Source organism: Macrotis lagotis, chromosome 1 (assembly GCF_037893015.1).
Source record: "Macrotis lagotis isolate mMagLag1 chromosome 1, bilby.v1.9.chrom.fasta, whole genome shotgun sequence".
Classification (NCBI taxonomy): Eukaryota; Metazoa; Chordata; class Mammalia; order Peramelemorphia; family Peramelidae; genus Macrotis; species Macrotis lagotis.
This window is the reverse complement of record NC_133658.1, coordinates 645,774,308-645,800,569: the sequence shown is the minus strand read 5'-3', so window position 1 is coordinate 645,800,569 and position 26,262 is coordinate 645,774,308. Positions and strand designations below refer to the sequence as shown.

Here is a 26,262-nt window from a genome sequence, read left to right as displayed (position 1 = left end):
TCATCTGTAAAATGGGTTTAACACCTATTTACTAGGGTTGTGAGGATAAAATGCAATACTATTTGTATGTACCTTGAAATACTAAATAAATTCCAGTTATCTACTACTACTCCCACTACTACTCCCACTACTTCTACTAATACTCCCACCACTCCTCCTCTTCCTTCTTCCCACTACTCCTCCTCCTAGTATTCCTATTACCACTTTTACTACTATTACTACTACTACTACTACTACTACTACTACTACTACTACTACTACTACTACTACTATATTAGGCATCATAGGATCTCTATTTTTCTCACCTAGGAAATGACCTTGGTAAATAATACAGTAAGGACTCAAAGAGTACCCCTGAATCCCAAGAAGGCTACGCACCCTCCTTCAATGATGAAGTATCTGAGTTTATCATTGCTGTCCCGCGAAGGGGTTGCGTAGCATTTGTTCAGTGTCAGGATCAGATGGGTGGAGTCCGCTCCAACAACGAACACTCCCACATACAGCACATCTCTGGTGGTCAGTACGACCTCCCCCTGACGATAGGGATGCTTATAGGAGGCATTCTTGTACAGAGCCATCTTGGTGGTAAAGCTGCCTTCTTGGGTTGGGACGGTCAGGTTAATTACACTATAAGGTAAGCAGGTCATGAGAAGTGAAACCACAAAAATTTGTTCCTAGATCTTAACTATTTTTCAAGATGAAAAAAGAGAGAAGATAATGGAAAGGTGAATGCCTAGGAATGAGGACATGCTTGATCTCATGGTCTTTAGAAGGTCGCTGAAATTATGGTATCCCTCAGACTCCTGATGGAAGGGGCAGAGGGCCAAGGGGCTTTACCTCAGCATTGGTCTGACAACAGAATCCAGGGAGATCTTGATGTCCAACTCATAAGCACAAGAGAATTCCACATTGATTGTGCGATCCCTGGTGATGATATTGCCGGTATTATTGGCACTCTCAATCCAGATCGTGTTTTTGTACATGATATGGGTACCATTTGACTGTGAAGCAGAGGAAAGTCAAAAATCATTAATCTCTGGACTGAGCCCTTCAAGTTGGCAAACCTGAAAGTGGCAGAATGGCCTCGTTCCATCTATAACTCAGAAGCCATTATAAATCAGTCTGCAGCAAGTCTCAGAATGATGTCAAGCATTTATTGGGGAAAAAAATCACAATAGATTCTGAGAGCGCCTTTCATTCTCCTAACCTTGTACAGGCAGGGAGGTCCTTTCATCCACTACTGCACTTAACTGACTAACTCTCCAATGTCTATGGCAAGGAGAGGGAGCATGGGGAATCAAAATCAAGAAAGAATCTCAGTCAAAATGTTCTACTTCTACCAAATTTTCCACTACAGCAGTTATTAAGTGTCGGCAGAAACTGGCTAGGGTTTCCCCTCCTCTCTTCCCTCACCTTCTGCAAAGGAGCAGAATCACCCAAAGGTAGCCCACAAGAGCCATGCACTTCAGAAAGTGGGCCAGTAAAGCCTGTGGAGCTACCAGTTGACTATCCTTCAGCAGCAGAACCCTTTATAATGGCAAACTCGGTTTGGGACAAAGAAGGAAGATGAATTCTGTGTCTGTTTGAAGGAGCAGCGGGAATCCAGAGCTGAGTTGGAACTAGGCCAGGACATTTGAGAAATGCCAGGGCCCCCAAAGCCCAAGTTTAAAGCTGCCTTTAGGCAAGTAGGAAAAGAGGCTGAAATGGAGAAACAAAAGAACGATCCACCGAGAATGTGGGGCAGACAAAACAAATCAAGGAAAGAAACACCAGTCAATTTCTGGGCCATTTCAGTGCTTACAAACTCCATCACATTGGATTACTATTTTCCCCCTGTTTTTCATTCCTTCTGTTTCCTGCCTCACTGTTTTCTTAGGTCAGCTTTGGGAGGACCCTGCCTGCCCCTATCACCAGGGGTTTTTCTGTCCACATACAGTTGTGGTTTTGGTCCCATTTTCTCACCTGCACAATGTTCCCACAATTCCCTTTCGTGTTGTTGATCTGAAAGGAGATGAAGTCTTCCCCCTCAATGCCGGAGCAATGCCGATCATTGATCCTCACCCCCTCTCTCTCAAAGCCAAGTTGAAAGAGTTTGCACTTGGATATGGAGACCTCCATCTGAGCAGCCTTGCAAGTCACCTCGGCATCGATGATATCATGTGAGTCTGTGAGAAACAATGAAACAATGTTTTTTGAAGGAAAAGTCTCTGGGAAGGAGTTGTGTGTGTGTGTGTGTGTGTGTGTGTGTGTGTGTGTGTGTGTGTGTGTTTGTGTGTTTGTGTGTGGGGATAGAGGGTGATGAGTTGAGAGAGGAAAAGAAGACAGCCTCCAGAGAATGTTGATGGTGTTCATTCAAAGCTTGGTGCATCTCCAGCCCAATCTTTGGTCTGAATGTCATCACCTAATATCTTTGAAAGCAATGTTAAACTGTACAAACAACTATGCCTTGAGGAAACAAATGGCAATGCCTGTAAGAAATGAAAAATTAGCCACCTTTCTATTTTTCTCTTTCTGATAAAAATCCCTGATAGTCTTCCTCCTTGGGGCAGGCTATCCTTGTGGGTACTGTGACTCACACCCTGCTTACTGTGACTCTTCCTAACACCTACTGGTTGCTTCACTGACATCAGTGACAGAATTCATTCAAAGTTCCCTCCCTCCTCCACAAAATATAAAAAAATAATCAAATCCTATCCAGTTCAATCCAGAAAAAAACCCAAACCTGCCTGTATCACCTGGTGTGTGTGTGTGTGTGTGTGTGTGTGTGTGTGTGTGTATGAAATTTCATCTTGTGTATGAAATTTCCATCTTCTGTTTTGTGAGTTGCTGATACATATATATCACTGTACCAATTAGCATGTTATTCAAGTACACTGTATTAATGGACATCATAGAAAAAGACAGAAGTCTATCAGCAAAGACCCAGTTCCTGCACTGCCTCTATTATTTCCTCTCATGGTATCTTTGAGTCAATTAGGTTTTCAGCCTTTAATGTCAAATTTAGCACATTTTTCTCAGTCTGGTCAGATATGTGTTGTTGGTTTCAGAAATGTCTCTTGGCTCTTCAGGCTGCAGAATTTAGGATGCGAGATAAAAACCTCTAAGCTCAAACAAGTCTAATGAATACATGGGAAACTCCTACCTACTAGCTTCTTTTTGTCTGTTAGCTTTGAAATGTGTTTACTTCCCCAGGAAGCAAAATCTTAGATTGATTCTGATTTCTCTCAGAATAATCCTGGATGAAATTAGTTGATGTATGCAAAGAATTATCTAACCTGTTATAAATTACCTAAGAGAAGGATTTACATGGATGGAGATGAATATGAATATTTTCTTAAGTTGGTTGACACCATTCATGCCTTGCTTGATTTCCATTCATGGCTTAGTAAGTTGGCTTTTGCCTTTATAATCTTATTTATAGCTATTGACATTTATGGTGTTTTAAAGTTTGCAAATTTCCTTTGACCCTCATGATAATTCTGAGTTAAGTACCATGTATATTATTGTTATTATTATTTTTAATCCCAATGATTCAGGTGAGGAAAGGAAGGCTCAGAGAGGGCAAATCACTTTGATCACAAATGTCAAAGGTCACATTTGAACCCAGAACTTCCTGAGTACAAAACCAGCATTCTGACCATTAGACAATCCTGCCTCTTGAAAGTTTGTTTCTTAACATCGATATTATTATTATTATTACTATTTTTCATATTGTGCTTCTCTGTATGGGATGATTGATTGAATTTGTCACTCACTGTTTCCATAGGGCGGAGGTTCAATGCAACCACACAGTTCTCCACCATTATCCAGCTCACAGCTACGGTTGGGACAGTCGGCCCCTACACAAGGATCTTCAACCACTCCTGCTAAAAGGGAAAACAAAACAAAAACACACATAACTTTATTTTCACACCAAATAACGTTATTTTTGGCTTCTGTGCTTCTTGGAATGGTGAAAGTCCTAAGACAAAATTTGTAAATCAACTGACTCTGGTAGCAATTGAGGAAATCAGCTGCCTGATTACTCCTATACTGGTCTGAAGAGGGGGTGACCATAAGACTTTCTAGGGACAGTTAGAAATACAGGGATGATAGGGACACTTTGAGATCAATCAGCAAGGTCTATAGCTTTCGTCCTCTACCTGTTTCCATCTTCTAAAAATAAAATCAAGCAAATAAAAACCTTTACTGGAATTCATTAGACCAATGATGCAATTTCATTAACAAGAGAGACTCTTTGATTATGAACTCCTCAAGGGTAGGAACTATCTTTTGTCTTTCATTTTATCTACCGGGCTTAGCAAGGTGGTTGACACAGAATAGGTGCTTAATAAAGGCCAACTGAGTGACACTATTTAAGAATTCAAGCTATAGACATTGTCACACTATAAGCTTTCTTGCTTCAAGGGACCATCCCACAACCCGCTCAGAACACCTCTTGAATAAATTGAGCTCTCCATCTTCAAATGGAGCTAAGCTTAGCTGATAAGAACATCTGTTTTCAAAGACCTCCAGAGACGGTTCTCCACAATGACTCATGGTACTACCCCTTCTCAACACAGAGCAGCTGGCACTGACCTTTAGTGCTGATAGCCTGTGATTCTACAAATATGATTTTGTATATGAGGCTTAGAGCTGGCTGCTAAAGTGGCTACAATAACATTTCTCCATGAACCAGTTGTAGAGGGGAAACCTTCCCTTTGTCAAAGTCACTCCTGCTGCCAATCAGTCACATGCCAATTGTAAGCTCCTGAACACAGGGGGGACTAAGTGAGAATATTTGATTATCCCTTACAATAAAAATAACCTCCCCATGATGTTCCTAGTCCCTCAAACTGTCATCCTCTCTCCATCCTTCTCTGTCATTCCCTTTTACTACCAAAATTCTAGAAAGAGTAGTCTATACTTCTTATCAACACATTCTCTTTACCATCCTAGAGACTGACTTCTGTCTCAACTAGTCTACTAAAACAACTTTTTTCAGTAATGATCTCCTTGGTGCCCAATCTAACAACTTTTTCTTCCTGACCCTGTAGCTTTTTGTTTATTTTGTTTTTAATTCTATTTTATTATATTTTCAGATTCAACTTCTCTCCCTCCTCCTTTCCTTCCTCCCCATAACCATGAGGAAGCAAGAAAAAAACCTGTTGGGAATATATATATATATATATATATATATATATATATATATATATATATAATTGAGTAAAAATAAAATTTCTGGATTTGACCCTATAGTTCGTGCATTAGATCACTCCCTCCTATTTTGTTTGTTTGTTTGTTTTTGGTCAATTTTGTTTTCATCTATGACATTTATTGCATTGTCTTGATTCTCTTACTATTCTGATCATTTCCTTGTCTTTTTTGCAGGGTCCTTAATCTTACCCCATCCTTCAAATTCATTTTCTTCTATTTTCTTGGGAAGAGAAGATAATGGGTTTGGGCAGGAAAGGGGCCTGGAAGACTATTTCCACTGTGTACTGATGAGGGCCAGGGAAGAAGATAGTCCCAGGAGGGCCAGGAGATAGACAAAGCTTACCATTAGCACAAGATTTAAGAGGATATAGGTTAAATTTACACACACACACACACACACACACACACACACACACACACACACACACACACACACATAGCCAAAAGATTACTGCAGTTACTGCCAAGGAATTTCCCTATGAGCACTGGATTTATAGGTGACAAAGACTGAAAGTTGTGTTTTCTCTCTCCCTCTCTATGTCCCTGGTCAAATAAGCATCAAGTTAACATAAGTCATTGTCTTCTCACAGAGAATCCCTTCCTGGAAACTGGAAGAGCATCTTTCTAGGAGAGGGATCATGTGTCTGTTTTAGAGGGTGGAACAGAGAGCCTTGATGTATAAGACAAGGGAGAAAAGAAGGCCCCAGACCTCGGATGATACACTTCACTTATTCAGTCTAGACCCAGACAGCTCAGTTAATCTTTTCCAGTGATCCTTGTTATGGATGTGTGGCTTTTCTGCATATGCCCAATATGGACACCACTCAGACAAATGTTGGGTACAGAATAGTCATTTAGTAAATACATGTTGACTGATTTATACAGTGTGAGAATGACCAATCAAATGGCATAATAGAGATAAAGGATGGACTCAGCAGCACACAAAAACCAGTCTATTTAGAAATGAGCTGGTTCATATGCCAGTTGGCAAATACTACCTGACGATGTGCAAAGAGAAGCTTGACTTGGATGTAAAAAGCAATAAGATTCATTAAAAACAAAACAAGCATACAATACAAGCTCACTGAGGATAAAACAATTAAGTAAATTTTTAAAAGCTGCTTCTATTGACTTAATACAATGAGTCACAAAAATTGAGGCTAAGGAACTAAATGTTTTCACTAAATTTCAACAACAGAAAGAGAACTGTTTATTAACTATGTTTATAGTCTATTTTTGAACTCATTGAAGGCACATTCTTCATTAACTTCATTGTTTTCTAAGACCCAAGTCATTGTTTCTCCTGCATGTGACCTGATTGCTAATTTTCAGTTTTGTCATTCCCCAAATGGGCCAGATTGTAAGCCTGGTATATGTGGTATCCTGAGCCAAGATAGGACCAGACCAGGCATGTACATGCAGCCACACACATATATCCATAGACAAATTCATCTTAATACAATATTTGACTTATACTAAATGAAAATAGGACCAAATGACTACAAAAATCAACACTCATGTAAGTTTTACAGAGCTACACATAAAAGAACATTTCTACATATTTATAGATTTCTCTGTTTCTCTGTCTCTTCCCCACCCCCTCTCTCTGTGTGTGTGTGTCTAATGTTTCTCTGTGTCTGTGTGTCTGACTCTCTCCTAATATACTTTCCTGAATCCAAGTGCAAATTAACAGGCTCTACTAAACTCATTCTCTGCCACTTCCTCAGGCAGGACATGTCTAGCTATTTCTTTGAGTGATCTCCCTGTCACTCTCCACATCCCCCTTCCCTTTTGATTTTTGTCCAGAAGCCCTTCCCAGTCTAGAGGACATCTATGACTCAGGTCTGCAGCTGAAATCCATCAGTGGCATCACCCTGGGCTTTCCCATTTTATTGGCTGCCAAATTGTTTACTCTGAGCTGGAGAATATCACCTTCCAAGGTTGCTTTTCAATTACTTTTTCTTGAGCTATGGGTGAGTAAAATTTCACTAATACTTTTCCACTCAAGTCTCTTTGCCTGTCAATGGTCAAGCAACCCTGGAAGCAAGGTTTGTTACCCCAGATGAAGGGTACTGTCCATCTCTAGGCAATTCCCCATCCCCTTAAAGTTCATCCATTTAACTTAGTAAGTCATAGTAGACAGAGATGAAAAGGACTCTTACAGCAATTCTCCTTCTCAATCCATTCAGTGCTGAGGATGCCAAAAGAACGGCAGGCCTCTCCATAGGCAGCCAGAGAGCCACACAGCTGGAACTTTTTGTGGTTATAACAGCCATCTAAGAAGCAGGACTCATAGAAGGGAAGGGGGTCCAGCAACCCATAACATGGCTGGAAAAAACCCTTCATGTCTGTGAGTTTTAGGCAGTAGCCATCACCTTGCATCTTCTGGATATGCACGTTGTCACAGGTGGATGCATACTGGGAGTACTGAAGCTCATTACAGCTGGGAGGCAAAGAGATTTTGTCAGTTTAATTGTCATAAGAGAAAATTCCAGGGAAAATACAAAGACTACATATCTCAGATCTGCTAGTCATTATAAGGAAACTAATGCAGATGAGTCATTCTCCCACCAACTGATTGAGTGTCCTTGGCCAAGCCACAACCTCTTTCTATTCCTTCCTTCTTCACTGCAATATTTTGGGATGAAGGCGAAATAAGAGAGTTGAAAATAAGCATCCTAACAAGGAAAAATAGTATTATCATTATGAGTTGCTAATTATCATAGATTTTGAAGGGATCATAGGGAGCAGTACCATTGAAGAAAGTGATGCCCAGTTATCAAGTACCTTGAACAAGCTTACACAGGTATTAAGTGGCAGAGGTGGATTTGAATTCAGGTCCTCTACTCTAGATGCAGAATTGTGTCCACTGCACCATGCTATCTGCCTCCCCAGTGGTGGAATCAGAGATCCCAAAGCAAGCTCCAGGAACCTTCAGATCCATGATCTAACATCTCTACACCACTTAAATTTTTATAGTGTTTTTTTTAATTCACAAAGTAGTCCTACACATATCCCAATTGATACTATAATTCTGAAAGACAAATAGGGAAGGTAATATTTGCTTCACTTTACAGATGGGGAAATGGGTACAAGGAGGTTAAGTCATTTAACCAGTGTCACCTGGATATAGGTAATAAAGTGAGAACTAGAATCCAATTCTTTCGATTGTAGCCCAGGACTCCTTTCATTTCTTCTTGCTGTCTTTCAAATAGCTAGGCTAGCAATATGTCTCTGAGCAAGTCACTTAACTTCTTTGATCCTCAGATTCCTTATTGCTAACTGAAGTATTTAACTTATGAATCCTGTGCCTCTGTGATTCATAAGGAGGTCTATTTTATATATCTAGTTCAGTCTAGAGATATGGAAGGTCCAGAGGAGATTCATAGGGTTCTTTCTATTCTTGGGTACAAAACTGATTACTGCCATATTAGAGATGAGATAAAATGTGTGCAGAGCATGAGATACAGATGTAAGGCTAAATAAATAATAAGAAAGGAAAGCTTAGTTATTGAAATGCAAAAGGAGATGATAATTTTAGATACTTAGATACTAGAAGTCAGAGGCTTCTAGACTGAAAACGCTTTTTTTCAATAAGAGACATCTTGCTCATTTTTCATTCAATCCGAGTCAGAACTGGCCCCTACCTGAAAGTACCCTCTTTTCTGGCCTGGTTCTATAGAGCATGACCCTACCAGTTCAAACCAACAAACAGTATTTGGGTGCTTGCTAGTTCTGTCCCCTTGTGGGTCAGCAAATTCAAGGAGCCTTAACCATCCAGAACAGGAATAACAATAGTCATTATAACTGATAGTTAGATAACACCTTTCATATACATTATCTCATCTGATCTCACAACTCACAATTAGAAGCAACATTATCTTCCACTTGCAGATAAAGGAGTTGAAACTTAGAGAGGATACGGGTCTTGCAGAAGGTAAAAGTCAGAGGTAGGATCAGAATCCTGGGTCTTTCAGACTCAAACGTTCATTGTTCTAACTATCATTACATTAAAACAAACAAAAAAAAAAGTAGAGCGATATGGGCCAGGTCTTAAGAAGGAGAATAACACACTTTGGAAGAGATTGTAAATATAATATCAGCTCCTTGAGATTAGAATCTGTTTCATTTTTATTTATTTGTGTCTTCAGGGTCTAGTTAATAATAATAATGATAATAAAGAACATTTCTATAGCCTTACTATATGCTAAGTGTTTTATAAATATTATATCACTTGACCCTCACAGCAAATCTGGGAGGAAGGCTATTATTTATACCCTTTTATAGATGAGGAAAACTGAGGCAGGCAGTGGTTAAGTGACTTGCCCAGGGTCACACAATTAGGAAGTGTCTGAGGTTGTCTTTGAGCTCTGATCTTCCTGACTCTTGTCCTGCTGATCTGTCCACTGAACCACTAGCTGCACAGTGTCATGAATGGAATGCTTCTTCTTCTAGGACTTATTATTGAGCTGCCTCAGTGAAAACATTCCTTATTGCCAGGTCAGGAGTAGGTCCATGGATTCTACAAAGCTGTAATCATCTGGATGTGGGATCCTTCCAGGTTGTCCTCACCTCTTCTGCATACCATTGGTTTTCCAGCTTTGGGCCAACACCACGCTGCTCACCACTGGCTTTCCCCGCAGGGTCACATAGTCATCCGTCAAGTCTCCATTGAAGTTGCCACAGAGGCCACAAACTTTGTTCTGCAGCCTTTCACTGATGCTGATTTTGATGACATTGAAACCATTATAATAAATCTGGATGTCTGGGCTAGTGTCTATCACCAGGAAGCCCTCACTGCTGTAAATTTTGGTGGCCAATCCTGTTATAAATGGCACATTCACCTGTGTCCCATTCACCTAATTGGGGAGAAAAAAAATGAAATTAACCAAGTGGGGGGTCAGAGAAGGGGATCACTTTTTTGATTCCTGTTGTTTCTAGTTATCTAATTGTGGCAGGAAATGTGGTGGTATATAGTAGAGAGAGAAAAAGTGTGTAGAAAAACACAATGAACAACTCGATTTTGTATTAGTTTCACCAGCAAAAAGCCAATTACTGAAAAATGAAATCCCAACTCCACATTAAGGGAGAGCCAAACACAACAAAAATGAAACTGGATATCATTGCTATGTTTATTGTTTTCTTGTGTAAAATGTTCAAACTGAAATTTCCCCCAGAGATCAGAGAGCCACATAGTATTTCCTACATTTGTCATTCTCTTGCTTATAATATTCTCTTTCCTTAGCCCTTGGGAAACAGCATAACAAGGTTTTACTGTACTTACAAAATAAATTGTTTTCCTGGGTTGTTAGTAACACTTTAGAGCCTTAATAGCAAAAGCATTTAAAAAAAAAAACAAAAAACAAAACTATTTTTTTGTTTGTCTTGCTATGGTTTTTTTGTTGCTTTAGGGTGTTCCATTCAACACATTTAACCAGCATTGTAAGTTTTCCTCTCTAGCTCTTGCACACTGGACCAATGTGTTTTTGTTGACATCAGAGAATAGAGGAAAGTGGGATTGTCGGAAGTCTCTGGAACTTGCAATAAAATAAAGAATGAACACAAATTCTGACTTTTTCTATCAGGCTTTTTGCAAAACAGTGACAATGTAAAGTCTCAAGTTTGATTGTGAGCTATTTGATGATTCTTAAAATCAAGATACATTCAATGCCTGACTATCTGCATCAATAGAGGAAAGCAGCCATGCATAATAACCTATAATTCCCAAATCATTTATGTTTGGCATTGAAATGTAGACCTGGGAACTACAAACACTCTCTAATCTTCTCTTTTGCTCAGCTTCCTCCTTTCACCAGCTCAGCTTGACTATCAAGATTTGACTGAGGGAAGCTCTAGGTCTTGTGGATAATTCAGCAAAATGGATCATTCATTTGAAACTAATTGAGAATTGGACCTGGTAGGAGTCCAAAGTCCTAAAGCAATTTGTTTTAGATGATCGAAATTTGTTTGCATGCCTAAAGACCTAAGGCATCAAGGAATAAAGACAGCAAGTCTAAGAAAACTGGTTTGCTTCTTGTTCCAGTTCATTTGATTTGGTTTTTATGGAGATCTCTGGTAGTGGATCAGTTCTATTTTTTTCTATTTTATTTTATTATTTTTTTGCTTTAACTTTTACTTTTGTGGTTAGATATATGCTTTCTCTGAGTGGATCCTCTTGCTTAGGGGTACAATTCGGCTAGATGAAAGAAAAAGGAAGGGTAGGCAATGGGACACATGCTTTCAGCTAGATGATGCAGTGGTTAGAACACTGGCCTTAGAATCAGGAGGACAGGAGTTCAAATCCATCCTCAGATACTTACTAGCTGTGTGACCTTGGGCAAATCCCTTGACCCTGATTGCCTCACATCCAAGGCCATCTCCAGTTGTCCTGATTCAAATCTGGCCATTGGACCCAGATGGCTCTGGGGGAAAAAGTGAATCTGGTGATTTAGCATGGTATCCCCTCACTCAAAGTCAATTCACATGCTTATCCTGATGTTATTGTCTTCTTCAAGAATGAAGGATAAACATTAGAATACTCATAAAAATGTTCACAGGTTAGAAGATTTTGTGAAATGAATCTATGATACCAATTGATTTATCTACTCTTCTATAAACTAGAACTTTCTATTAACCAGAATTTGACACAGCTATGGTACAATGATAATTGATAGCTACCAAAGATTACCTGAAAGTATCATAAGCTCCCTAAGTGCCTTGTGAGATATCAGAGACTCAACTATGTCCATTATAATTTAAGAAGGAGGAACAAAAAAAGACTATTAAGATTAGGAAGAGATCAGATGATGGACTTTAAATGCCAAACAGATTTTACATATGATCCTAGAAGTAATAGGGTGCCACCTGTTTATTGACATAGTCAGGTTTGCACTTTAGGAAAATCATTCTGGTAGTTTAGTAGAGGATAGAATGTACTGGATTGAGACTTGAAGAAGGGAAATCAACCAAAAGTGAAGGGATGAAGCCCTGTACTGGAGCAGTGGCTGCATGCGTGGAAAGGAGATGTGTATAAGAAATGCCGGAGGATAAAAAAATAATATGATGACAGCAAATTGGAAATATGGAGTAAGTGTAAGAGTGAATGACACCAAGGTTGTGAGCCTGGGTGATTGGAAAAGAGGCCATGCCTTTGAAGGAATAGAGAATCTTGGAAGAGAAGGGGAAAGGGGAAAGATCATAGTGCTTTTTTATAGATGCTGAGTTGGAAATACCGATTGAACAACTACAACGTCTAAACATCAAAACGTCTAAAAAGCAGTTAGTAGTTTGAGTGCTCAGGAGTACTGGCCTTGTGGTCAGGGCTTAGTTCAAGCCCTACCTTTGATACATGTATGCATGTTCAACTATGGGCAAATCTTAGGGATCTAGTCACTCTCTTAGACTTGTGTCACTATGAGTTTGTATCTGCAATTCTCTACACCAATGCAATCGATATTTGACACCTACCTCTCAATAGAGCATTGCTCTTATCTGATTAATCAGAATATTCCATGACTGAGCCATGGCAGATAAAGTATGTTGTAAAAATATGTGTTATTATTAGATATGATCACTGGGAAAGCAGGTATTAGAAATGAAATTTGGCAGTCAATATGGTACCTTTACAGTATTACGGTCATTGATGAGGATCTGTTCTTCATTAATGTAGAAGTAGACAGGAGAAATGATGGTGAGGTTGGGGGAGGACCACTTGTCAAAGTTGATGATGAGTTGAAATGAGATATCGGGTAATTTTTGGCAGATGGTAGAGAGGACAAAGGCACAGTTGGCAGGGAAGCGAAGGAAGGCACCATCAAAGGTGCGGAAGACACCACCACCTGCTGCAATGCAGTAGGAGCTCTTCGTACTAAAGCATCCCCGGACTCCATTCCGGAGGGCACATTCTTCATCTGACTTGCACTGCCTAGGGTCACATTGGATGAGATTGCGCCGGAAACAGCGGCATCGGCGGGTGCAGTCGCTATTCCAGAACAGTTGCTTGGGCTGGAAGAGAGAGAGAGAAAGATAAGGATAAACCAGGGCTTCAGCTGGCTGGCATTGGGAGCACCAAAATCTCGCTCCATTTAGCCAGTCTGAGTAAGTCTATTTTAACAAAGCCAAGACTTGGAACATTAGGGGAAAAGAAGGAGGAGCTGTGGTGAGGAAGGACAGGGTGACTTCTTGGAAGTCACTATTACATGACTTACAAACAGATTGGAGGCAAAGTCTTGGAAGCTGAGCACATCTTTTTTTGAGCCATGAATTCAGATCTTTTTTGTTGCAGTCCTGTTTGTCAATCAATAATCATTTTTTTTCAAAAAAACTGTTCACAATGGCTCAAGAGCCAAGCACCAAGAATGACTAATAACAATCATAACACTAATAATAAGCAAAGTGTGGAGACTTTGCCTCCAAGGAACTCACATTCTAATGGAGGAGACAACATATGAACAATAATGTATATAAAGGATATTTACAGTATAAGTGGGAAGTTATCTCAGGGGAAGGCATTGGCAGTGAGGGGAAGGCTGGTGGAGGTGGGAAGAGACTGGAAAAGTCCTCCTGCAGAAGGTGGGATCTGAGCTGAATCTGAGAAAATTCAGGGAAGCCAGGAAGCAGAGTTGGTGAGAGAGAGCATTCCAAGGATGGGGGATAGCCAGCAAAAAGGCAGAGTTGGAAGATGGATTGTGTCCAGCATTACAACCAATCTGATTCTAGAACTGTCACAAGAACTGACTGAACGAACAGGACAAACATTTGTTTTGAGACCCTCTGCAAAGAACAGCTTCTGATAACATCTGGTCTTTCCCCCAGGACTAAACCTAATTTGGTCCCAGACAGATGAGTGTCTGTTTTATTCTTAAAGAAGCCAAAGAAACCAGTGCCATTATTTTGACTCCAAAGAAAACTGGAAGTCTTTTCTTGGGTCCAATCGAAATGCCTCCACCTTCAAAGAAGACTGATTCATCCTCTCTTGTCCTCTAGGGATTTAAAGAGAACTTCTGTCTCCACTTATCTGAATAACCCTTAACCTCCTTTAAGGAGAGTAACTCAAAGCAATGTGCACATCCTCTCCAAAATCATCTAGAAATTTAAATTTATAATGCAATAACCAACCAATACTTGCACTTTTATAAAGGATCTAAGAGTTCACGAGGGTTGCTTAAAATTAGTTATCTCTGCCTAGCCTAGAATAGGTAAGTGGAAAATCTCATCTCATGTGATGCTCTGCAACTCAGCAGGCACTCCATAAATATTAAATCAAATTGACCCCAAAGCAGTTCCACCAAGGAGAGATGCCTGAAGGCTAAGATGATATCCCTCCTCGGCCATTTCACAGTTCTCAGCATAAACTGGTGTCCTTTTCAAAGCCCTGGATACTGGGCAAGTGATGCTCCTTAAAGAGAGAGAGAGAGAGAGAGAGAGAGAGAGAGAGAGAGAGAGAGAGAGAGAGAGAGAGAGAGAGAGAGAGAGACAGCTGACTAAAAAGGTCTAGGTCTTTTGGGGCATTTGTTCACAACTTAAGACACTCTTATGTTGATCTTTTTATCTACCAAGAGGGAGTGGTTCCCGGAACTACCTCTCCTTTCTCTCTCATGCTATAAAATATTCTGGGTGCTGGCAACTTCACAAATCGACTTCATTTCTCTTATCAGATTTATGGAATAATTGAGTGGATGGTCTGGCTTCTCTCTGATAAGAAGTTAGACATTACATTGGTGGAAGGAGAAAAATTACCTCACTTGGGTGGATAGGATCAAGGGTAAATAACTCATCCTGTAGGAGAACTTGATCATAAAACTAGCCTCACAGAAAAGTGATTGGTCCTAATATAGCTCTCTTTGCCCTAATTAGACATGACAAGGACAGTCAGGAGATTACACTAAGAGCTAATGGCCTGAAATGTTTTTAGCCTGCCTGTGTATATGTGTGTGCATGTGTGTGTGCTTGTATGCATATATATTGTTTGTAAGCAACTTCCCACACATATTTTGATTATGACTGTAGACATGAATTGTTTAGGTTATTAAAATATCTATGAATTGGTCACCTTCCAGAGTTAGAAGCTCTGAAAAATGATGAACTTTCTTGAGTAGTGATTTATAAAACAATGAGGATATTAATATTAGTACCATCCCAGAGGCATTTGGGAGATAGCAGGAAAAGCACAGGATTTGGAGCCCTAAGAATTGAGTTTGAAAGACAGCATGACCAGTTACTAGTTCTGTGACCTTGAGAAAATCATTTAATTTTTATGAGTCTTAATTTACCCATCTACAAAATAAGAATAAGCTGTTACTACCCATCTCATTGGATTGTAATGAGCTTGAGATAAAATAAAGACTATATATTGCTTATTATATTAATAATGTTTTTATATATTATCTACTATTTACTGGTAATTATATGATACTTTTTATATTCAAGACTTTCCCCCAACTTTTTGGGTATCTACTTATAATATGTATGAGTTGTAAATGATCACACTGAAAATTTAACAATCTGTTTTCTACAGCTGGTTCAATCTGGCTATAACACATTCTTGAATCTCTCTGCCTCTTCTTTGTTTTGGGTACAATCTCCAATACTTGTTGATGAATTACAACTATTGGAAGCTTGAGTGTGTGTGTGTGTGTGTGTGTGTGTGTGTGTGTGTGTGTGTGTGTGTGTCTGTTATTATTGTTGTTCTCGCTTCATTCTTGAAGAGCATCAATGGCAATATTCCTTCATTGTACCCAAAAGTCCAGGGCTCTTCATACAGTAATAATGAAACTCAAACTAGAAGAACACAAAGCAGAAGGAGAATTACAAGTTTCTGTTCATTCTTAATACTGATTTAAGGAAAGGATAACCCTTCTCTCCACTCCTCCATGCAACCTCAGGACTCTATATTTTCAGGATGGAAATATACACAGATAAAAGAGCTGTAAATGACAGATTCACAGTCACCATATTTTCAATCCATATCCATGTTAGGAGCTTTCAAATGAAGATTCATGGCCAAAAGAAAATCAAAATTCAGAGAGATGCCAGGCAGGCAAAGAATATTATTGTGGAGGGGAATGGGGTAGCAGAGTCACTTGGACCCCATAGGAAAATGGAAACCAAAATATTTCCTGTAAATCTGGTCTTCAAGAAATCACTGACCCTTTCTGTTTCAAATCCCCCTCTGTGAAATACTAATATGCTACAGGAGATTAGTAAATATTGACCAACCTTTTTTGCAGATAGAATGAAATATGAATAAGGGAAGAGGAAAAACAAAGGGCCAAGCTGCCATACCTCATAGTATTTGCCATCTGAGTAACAGCCACAGCTGTGAGGCAGGATGCAGCTCTTTCCATTTAGGACATAACCAGCATCGCATTGACAGCCCTCCACACAGTAATGATTACAGTCACTTTTCAGGCGGATAGCAGCACATCGGGGCTGACAGACACTCACACAGCTCTCATAATGGCTGTTTGGAGGGCAGGTGACAGCTGAAAGAATTTTTAAGAAAAGTGGTCTTACTCAAAGGAAAGTGGACCAGGAAAGAAAGTGACATCATCATTGACTTGTTTGAGGATTATCTGAGGGAGACATACAGGGATAAGTGGGGCCAGGATTGTTCTGTCTCTCAAATCATTGGGCCCCTCTCTGCCAAGGAGAAGGCTTTATGGATCTAGAGTGATTTAAATTTAAATTTATTTTTTAAATAAATATAGAAAAATGGGTTGGTGATAGATTTTCATGCATGTAATTCCTTTCTCTCAAGGTGCTCTGTAATTTGCCCTCATCCAGACCATCCAACATTATATACCATTACTCACCAACAATCTACTCCAGACAGGAAGATCTCTTCTCTCTTTGCTACATAACCATGCTCATTCTCACTTCCATGTCTTGACTCAGGCTTTTTTCCTTGATAGTTCCCTATCCAAATGTTTCCCAGTTCTAAGGCACATCTTAATTCCCAACTCCTCCAGGAAGCCTTCTCTCCCTATCATTTGAAATTCTATAGCACCCTAGCTTATAACCAAATGAGATCATGGGCATAAAGTGCTTAGCAAATTTTAATAACGCAGTATAGAAATGTTGGTTATTATTACTACCACATAATTTAGTGTTCACTCATAAATGGGATTATGGTATTCATTATTGTTTCTTATTTATTTTGTCTCTTCAATTATACTATAAGCTTCTCAAGGGCAGGGCTGTCTGCCTTACTCTTCTTCTGTATTTCCTCTGGTACGTAGCCCAATCCAAGCACAAGATTTATGTTTGAGGAAAATGAAAATTTTCTAACACAAGTCCTAGGTAATATGTCATTTGCCTTCCCTCTATCATTAGCCTTCCTAACCTCCCCCTTGTAAAAATGGACAGGCTAGGAGGAGGAGACTCATTTCTACTTTGTACTGCTTTATATTTCAGTCTCCCAAACTTTTACTGCTACTCTGAATGAATTCTTGTCCTCCTCCCTGCCCACAGGCCCACCCACATTTATGTAGGAATGATTTCCTGACTGGAGCTTTTTCCTCAAGCCAAATGTTTCCCAGTTTGAAGGCACATCTCAAGTGCTGTTTCTTCCAGGAAAATTTCTTTGACTACAGTAGATGTTTTTGTATATTTTGAACATCTAAAACATTCTAACATACTACTAAATAAGATACACCAGGGGTGTATTGGAGTCAGCTTACATATAGAGCTGATTATTTTCTATGTGAGCATTTATGACTTGGAAATCAGTAAATCCTACAATCAGAAATGATCCAACATTTTGTTTATTGTCTAGATTTAAGAAAATAATAGAGAAAATGTAAATAAAGCTGATTAACTTAAAATGTTTTCAGTTCATTTGGGGAATAGATGAACAAATTGTGGCATATGAATATGATAGAATACTATTGTTCTGTAAGGAATGACGAGTGGGCATATTTATTTTGTTTGTTTTTTGAAAGGCAGTGGGGCTAAGTAACTTGCCCAAAGTCACACAGCTAGATAATTATTAAGTTCTGAGGCTGGATTTGATCTCAGGTCCTCCTGTCTCCAGGACCAGTGCTCTATTCACTGCACCACCTAGCTGCTCCTGAGCAGGCATATTTAAGAAAAACCTGCAAAGAATCACATGAACTGATGCTGAGTGAAGTGAGCAGAACCAGGAGAACATTGTACACCTTAACAACAACATAGTGCAATGATCATCTATAATAGACTTAGCCCTTCTCAGCAATACAGTTATCAAAGACAATTCTAAAAGATTTGTGATAGAACATATTTTCCCTTTTTTTAAAATTTGTTTTATATTTTTATTTTTCATGTTTTTTTCATTTTGTTCTGATTTTCCTTTTGCAACATGACCAAAATGGAAATATATCTAATATGTAAAAAACCTATACCAGATTATTTGCTGCCAGTGGGAGGAGGAGGGAAAGGAATGGAGGGAGAAAAATGTGGAACTCAGAATCTTACAAAAAAATGAATATTGAAAACTAGATCTGTAATTGAAAAAATAAAATTATATATATTTTTTAGAGACAAAAAGGTTTCTTTGAGTATTGCTGTGGTTAGCAGAAGCTAAGGGGAAAAAAAAGAGTAAAGGCATTTGAAAGTCACTTAAACCCCAAGGGGCATCAACAACATCAAACTCATAAGCCATGAGAAGATGAGTAATAAGGAAAGATAAAAGGAGCATGAGAGGTTACCTGGAGAATCATGCTCCCCAAGAGCAAGCTAGTTTCACTAGAAAACATGTCATCAGGATATAAGCAGTAAGGAAGGGTAATAGGGACATGAAAGCTTATTTGGTGGATGCTGCTGCTCAAGAGCAGACTAGTTTCCAAAAAAAAAAAAAAAAGGACAAAAAAGATTTTTTAAAAAATGTATTGGGAGTACTTTTTTGAGATCCATTTGTTGAATATTTACCAACACACAACTGGAATATCCCATGAGACTAAGCTTTTTGAGAATAGGGACTTCTGTATTAGCACACTTGTTCAATCATGTCTAATACTTCATTTTCTTGGCAAAAGTACTAGAGTGACTTGTTATTTCCTTCTCTAATAGATTAAAGCAAGTAGAGTTTAATGACACAGCTCGTGATTTTCTGAGGTCAAATTTGAACTCAGGTCTTCCTGACTGGAGGCCCAACCCTCCATCCACTGAATCACCTAGCTGTGTAGCATTTAATCACTGCTTATTGATGACTTAATTGCCCTAAGCTGATGCGTAAGGGTTTGGCAAAAAAGGAAGTTAAGTAGAATCCACAATCTGAGAACAGTAATCAACCACTACTATCATTTCTGGAAAAGTCAAGACAAATAATACCCTTGTGGCTTCATTCACCACTCCTCTGGCTCCATTCACCAGGAGGTCAATGGCTTAGGCTCCTAGGCTCCATTCCTCTGGCTCCATTCACCACACCTATGGCTCTATCACCACCTCTAACACTCCCAAAACTAAAACATCCTTCCCTGGGGTACCACTTGCTTGTATATATTGTCTTTCACTATTAGAATGTAAGTTCCTTGAAAGTAGGAACAATATTGCTTTTTGTATTTAGATCCTCAAACTTAACCACAGTTGCTTTACATATTCTAAATATTTCATAAATATCTTCCATGTTTTCATTCAGGCTCAGATTTTTTAAGTAGCAAAGTTTTCCCCGGGAAAGAAAAAAAGCTAGTGAGACTTCCCCAAAGGACATGATCTTAGAACAAGTCCTCTAATAAGCACTTTGGTGGATTGAGGGATAGAGATCAAAGTTCTCTATTGTCTGCCTACTATCTTTCTCTCCATGGATCTCTGACTACCTTTAAGTCCCCTTCCCCACCCCACTCCCAAATGTGACAATCTTAAAGGTGGTCAACGATTCAGGGAATTCCCTCTTCAGCTTGGCAGACACTTCTTGCACTCTCTCCCCGACCTGAAGAGGTTTTTAGAGAGGAGAAAGGTAATTGGATAATAAATTGTTTTCTTATTGACAAGAAGAGCTGAAATCATTGGAAAACACTAGCATTTCTCCCTTGCTACCAATAAGGCTCAAGTGTAATGGAGGATTGTTACTTAACCTCTCTTTCTCAGTATTCCACTATTTGTCAAGAAAAGAATGTTGAATGCTTCTTAGCAGAAAGAGATTCAGGAAATATTCCTATCCTTGGAAGTCAAGGCCATGGGGTTCTCTCTCTCTCTCTCTCTCTCTCTCTCTCTCTCTCTCTCTCTCTCTCTCTCTCTCTCTCTCTCTCTCCCTCCCTCCCCCCCCCCCCCCACCAGATTTTTCTTGTTCCTGAAATGTGTCGAGGTAGAATCGACTCTGGCCATTCCTCACAATTTACTTTGGTTCAGTCTTTTCCTTTTTGGCATTATTTTACATCAACTCAGTCTCTTTTTACTTTACCTTTAAATAATAGTTTTAAGTCAACCATTAGTACTGATGGATAATTCAGGATTTACTTGATTCAATAATCTTGTTACTGATTGTTACTGTTCACATCTTCCATGATGCATTTGGTTGCTCTAACTCTAGGATGGACCTTGAAAGTTGGTTTTGTCAGTCTCAACTATGTTGAGACTTCTCATTTGGGAAAAGATCACCTGGACACAAACCAAGGTTTGGAAATTAAAATCCCCTTTGTTCCCATTTTTGGACTCAAAATTAAAACTTTTTCAGTACTTTAAGTAGGATCTAAACTCCTTCAGGACAGGGATGACACTCTTCATTTTCCCTCTCCATCCTTTCCCTACTCCCCAAGAGTGCCTGGCATAATGATGATTTATTATACATACTTTGATTAAATAATTGGTATAACTGGAACCCAAAATATTGAATGCCATGTGAATATTTTAACTCTTCTTAAAGCAAGAGCCACCCTGTAGAATGGAAAGAAGAGTGAGCTAGGAAATGGGAGAACTGGATTCTTGTTTTTCAAGGTTTTTTTTTGAGAGGCAAATGGGATTAAGTGGCTTGCTCAAGGCCACACAGCTAGGCAACTATTAAGTGTCTGAGACCACATTTGAACCCAGGTACTCCTGACTCCAGGGCTGCTGCTTTATCCACTGTGCCACCTAGCAGCCCCAGAGAACTGGATTCTTGACACAATTCTTCTCCTAGTCTCTCTTGGCCTTAGCTTTCTCAGTTGCAAAAATGGAAACAATATCTGACCCCTATCTCTAAGGATAACATTATTTTGAGAAAAGGTCCATGAGTTTCATCAGATTGCCAAAGAGATGGAGAACCCCCTGCTCTGATATTCTATCAGTTCTTACAAAGGATCACAGAATTAAAACTGGAGAGGAGCTGAGAATTCATTTATTCTAACTCCTTCATTTTTTTGCAAATGAGGAAACCAAGGCCAAGGAAGATAAATAAATTCCCCAGAGCACAGAGTAAATGGTAGAGACAGGATTTGAACTAAGGTCCTCTGACTAGAAATATGTCCTCTACACAAAAGGTTGGTTCAATTAGTTAAAATTAAGTCAGAACAGCCCGATTATCCTGGACAAGCACCAATACTAGCTAAATTCTAGATGATCTACCAACAGGATCTCAGTAGGTAGCCAAGCTCATTAATGACAGGAAAATGTTTATTGCTTTCTCTTCTTCTCTGTCTTCAATTACTCTCTATCTACCAGTCATTCCTTGGGGATGCTTTTAAGTCATTTGCTTTCATTTGTAAGTGTTGAGTATCAGTACATAACCTTTAAATATGTTAGGAAGTTGTCTCTCTTTTGGTAGTCAATATAGTGTCCAATTAGGAAAACAAAACTTATTTAGTAAGATGATACCAGATGAATATGGGAAATAAGGCTGACATACCATATTTCCTGAGTTCATTAGCATCAAACAAATCAATTGTCTGACTCTCATAAGGAAAAAACCTGCAATATTGGGGTCTGGATATCAAGCTACCACGAGAGGTCATAAGGGGGGTGCCATATTGTCTTAATTGATGTGAGGTGCTGGAAATGGCAATGATGTTCTGGGGACAGACTCACTGGGATGCACTGAGCGTCAGCAGATTAAGTCAATGTTAATATGTTAGGGTTTCCAGAAATAAGTTTGTTCATTTCACATACAAATATTCTAGTTGCTGAGGGAGTTATATGGACATATTTCTTTCTTTACATTCTGCTTCATTAGATATAACTAAATTGCTTAGGTAATATCATCTTGTTTAGGTAGTCTTTTAATTTTTTCAGAATATTTACATATCAATTATTTAATTTCAACAATCCTGCAAGTCTTCTTTTGGGAGTGGAAAAAAAAGGTTAGAATAAGATGTCAGAGGCTAAATTTGAACCCAGACCTTCCTAACTCTGAGAAAGTCCTCTATCCATTGTGCCAAATATTAAGGGATGTCATGGCATTAGTCCAAACAAAAATAAACAGAAATCCTTGCTACCATATATCCACTAAGTGGTCATCCATCTGAAGACCTCTAATTACATAGAACTGGCCACTTCCTGAAGCAGACCAGGCCATTTTGTGATAACTCTTATACTAACGGCTTGCATTTCAAAAGTATTTTTGAAGTTTATGGACCACTTTTGTTCCATCCTCTGGAGTCACATAAACAAATTAGCATAACAGCATTTATAATATTTGCAGACAGATATCTTGTCCCTCCTGTGTCTTTTTTTTTTTTAGTCTAAACATCCCTATTTCCTTTGTTGGCTAATCCTATGACATGGATTTGCATCCCCTCACCATGGAAGCTTCTCTAGACAAGTTCCATTTATCAATGACTCTTTAAAAATATGGCAGCCAGAAGAGGACATAATATTGAGATGTGTTTTGGTCAAGGCAGAATCTTTGATCAGAATATTATCTCTTTCACACTGGAAGATAAATTTATATCATACTGAGCTTGTGAGTTTATTGAACTACTAAAACCACACTTATTTTTTCATTTTAATTACATCTCTTTTATCCTATACTTCTGTAGTTGATTTTTTTGAACGCGAGTGTAGGAATTTACATTTATTCCCTTTAAATGTCATTTTATTGGATTTAGCCAACTATTGCTACTTGTTAAGATCTTTTTGGAGGCTAATTCTGTCTTCCAGGGTAATTAACTCTCCTTTTAGTTTCGGGGCAACTTCAAATTTAATAAGTATGACTTCTCACACCTTCATAACAATAATAACTTTGTTGGGACTGACCTGTTATTTCATCAGTGTATATAACTCATGATGTGGAAACATTCTCTTTTGATGAAGATAGGCAACTTTTCTGTAAAACATAATCTTGGACAGTTTGTTGGGGCAATGGGAGGCAGAGTGGCTTATCCAAAGATTCAAAGTCAGGACTTCCTGATTCCAAGTATGGCCTCTTGATCCACCACACCAGTAATAATAATTCTTTCATACAGGATATCTTAAAAGTTTCAGTGGAGTTTTAAGCTTTTAACACCTTAGTGTTTAAAGTTTTAATGTAACACCAAGACTTTTATAACACCCTAGAAAATGTTTTAAAATTAAGAAAATAAAAAAAAAACACTTTTCATAGAAAACTCTATGGGTAGGTCATATAAATATTATTCCCATTTACACATGTGGAAATTGAGGTTTATAAAGGTTTATGTGGTTTGTCCATGGCCAAATAATTAGAGTCAGGCCTTAAGCCCAAGTCTTCTAACAACATTTTTGAAATATAGATTACAAATGGTGTACGTTTGCATTGTACAGTAACTGAAAAATAGAATCCAAAACTTAGGCTCCTCTACTAGGGGCCTCTCTCCATTAATTACCACTTATGGGGCCCAATTGATCAGACAGTTGTGAATTGAAGTTTTGTCAAATACCTTCCTGAAATGTATATACATACACACATACATATACACAGTTATCTGTGTGTGTATGTATATATACATATATATATATATATACAGATTTATATCAGATATAGGTATATATACATATATATAGTTATAGTTATCTATAGATATAGTTATCACTATCTAAGGAGCTAGATCTAGATGTAAGCTTGTCCAGCATATTTGTCTTAAATACTACCCTAGTGGCTTGTTCTTGATGAATCTCTATTAAGTTGTAATGATCACATTTTTCTCTTTTCTGTCTCTTTTTCAGTTCCTTCTAGAATTTTATTGGGAATTGGCAAGACCATAGTCCATAGTTATAATTATCTTCCTTCTCCTTTTTGAAAATCAGAAAAGCATTTTCCCAGTTCTCAGTCTATGGTATCTTCACATGATTCTTTAAAGCAGAAGGTAAATTAAGTGTTATTATTCCTATTTAATAGATAAGAAAATCAAGTTTTAAGAAAGTTGAGTGAATTGCTCAGTAAGTTTGGATGAGCCAGGCTTAGGCTCCTAATTCCCAAGTCTCAGCTCTTACCACTCTGTTTAAGAATAACATTAACTCATGTAAACTGAAACAAGTTACACAACTTATCTTCAAGTTATTTGTGTATCAGTAAAATGTAAGGGCTTCTTGCCTCTATTCCTGACATCACATAAGTATACCACCTTCAAGAGATGCCTCATGGAGAAAGGGAAACTAGATCAAGCCTAATAGAATTTGAACAAAATTCTTTGAAAAATGAGAGAACCCAGGATAGAGGAAATATCTAGTCATCCAGAAAACAAGACAAAGTGATCAAATAAACAAAATTATTTTGTTATTTGATCATGAATTAGACTATGAAATGAAGTCAAAGTATAGTTTTTAAAATAAAAAAAAAAATGAAAGCAATGAACACCGGGTGAGATGGACTTTTAGAAAAAAGGGTTACTCAGTAAAGAAACAGGTTGGGGAGGAGATTTTGAACACTTGAAGACTAAAGCGAATGGTATATAACTTGTGGCCCTTTTCCTTCTCGAATTATTATGAAAACCCAAAGCCAGTTTCTTCAAGAACACAGGAGTTTCTCATCTTTGTTTCCTTTCCCAATTCTACAGTCTCCGTTGGCTATTGGGCCTGGAGAAACGGGGAAGGAAGAGAACACTTTGGGGATCCAGTAGGTTTCGATTAAACCAGGCTACTAATGAGCTTGTCTGTTTGAGGATTTGCTTTTTTCTTTTCTGTTGTTACTATGGGGAGCCTTGGAGCAGGATCTTACTTTGACTTTGGGAAACTCAGATTCTGTTTGATTTGACTTATTGTCAAATCCCAAGGATCCTTGCTTCTACCTTCATTTCATTTCACTTCACTACTTCATTTTATTAAAGAATAGAAAGGAACTTAGGGAGGGCTATGGTGATGGAGAACCAAAGAGTATGGAATGAGAAAGGAATAGGAGCTAGGAAGAAGAGAAACAGAGAGAAAGAATCCACACCAGCTCCCTTAAACACATTTACACCCTCACAGCTCAAAATGGGAGGAAGCTGTTTAGTACTGATAGAGTCACTACAAATTCATTTGATTTGATCTCCCTGGGGCTTGTAGTACCTTCAAGGCAATACTTTCATTCCTTCCTAATTGACTTTCCATTTCATCATCTCAGCAAATCTTCTAAACTTTCTCTTTAAACATTACAAAATAATTGCTCATCTTCCTCTCAGCCCAAACTTCTGCATCATCTTTTATGAAGAAAACAAGGCCATTAACTGTGAATGTCAGTTCCTTGCTAGTAAAAATTATTTTCAACTTGGTCCTTGTGTTGCTGGTATTGTAGGTGTCTAATAAATGCTAGATTAATGGACAAGCTCCTTCCTTTGCCACTCTGCATCTTAAAACCTTGGACATCATCACCCATACTTTTCTCCTTTACTCCATCCAGTCGATGATGAAGAGGAGGCCCTTTTGGCCAAAATCAACTTATCTATTTGTATTCTTGATTCCATCCCCCTTTTCTCCTCTAGAAGAATTTTTCTTTTCCCACCACCCCCATCATCCGCCACCATTTCTCTAATATTTAACCTTTCCTTACCAAATTGATTCTTTTACTGTTGCCTACAAATTTAGATCTCCCCTTTCCTTTTTAAAAAATACCAAAAAGCCAAAAAACCTTGACTGGATCCTACAATCCCTTCATCTCTCTCTTCTCTCTTCTCTCTTCTCTCTTCTCTCTTCTCTCCTCTCTCCTCTCTCCTCTCTTCTCTCTCTCTCTCTCTCTCTTCTCTCTTC

At 38.6% G+C, this 26,262-nt stretch overlaps 1 protein-coding gene across 1 annotated transcript in view; it reads right to left on the bottom strand.

Annotated features, from left to right (window-relative positions):
- Window positions 1-26,262, bottom strand: part of TECTA (tectorin alpha) — a 141,811-nt gene that overhangs the window by 8,573 nt on the left and 106,976 nt on the right. The window contains exons 19-26 of the mRNA XM_074212228.1: window positions 16,480-16,710; window positions 12,817-13,200; window positions 9,769-10,055; window positions 7,359-7,639; window positions 3,756-3,866; window positions 1,963-2,165; window positions 838-1,001; window positions 379-627 (exon numbers count right to left, since the gene is read on the bottom strand). Coding sequence (XP_074068329.1) covers window positions 379-627; window positions 838-1,001; window positions 1,963-2,165; window positions 3,756-3,866; window positions 7,359-7,639; window positions 9,769-10,055; window positions 12,817-13,200; window positions 16,480-16,710 — 1,910 coding nt within the window. The remainder of the gene's footprint in view (window positions 1-378; window positions 628-837; window positions 1,002-1,962; window positions 2,166-3,755; window positions 3,867-7,358; window positions 7,640-9,768; window positions 10,056-12,816; window positions 13,201-16,479; window positions 16,711-26,262) is intronic.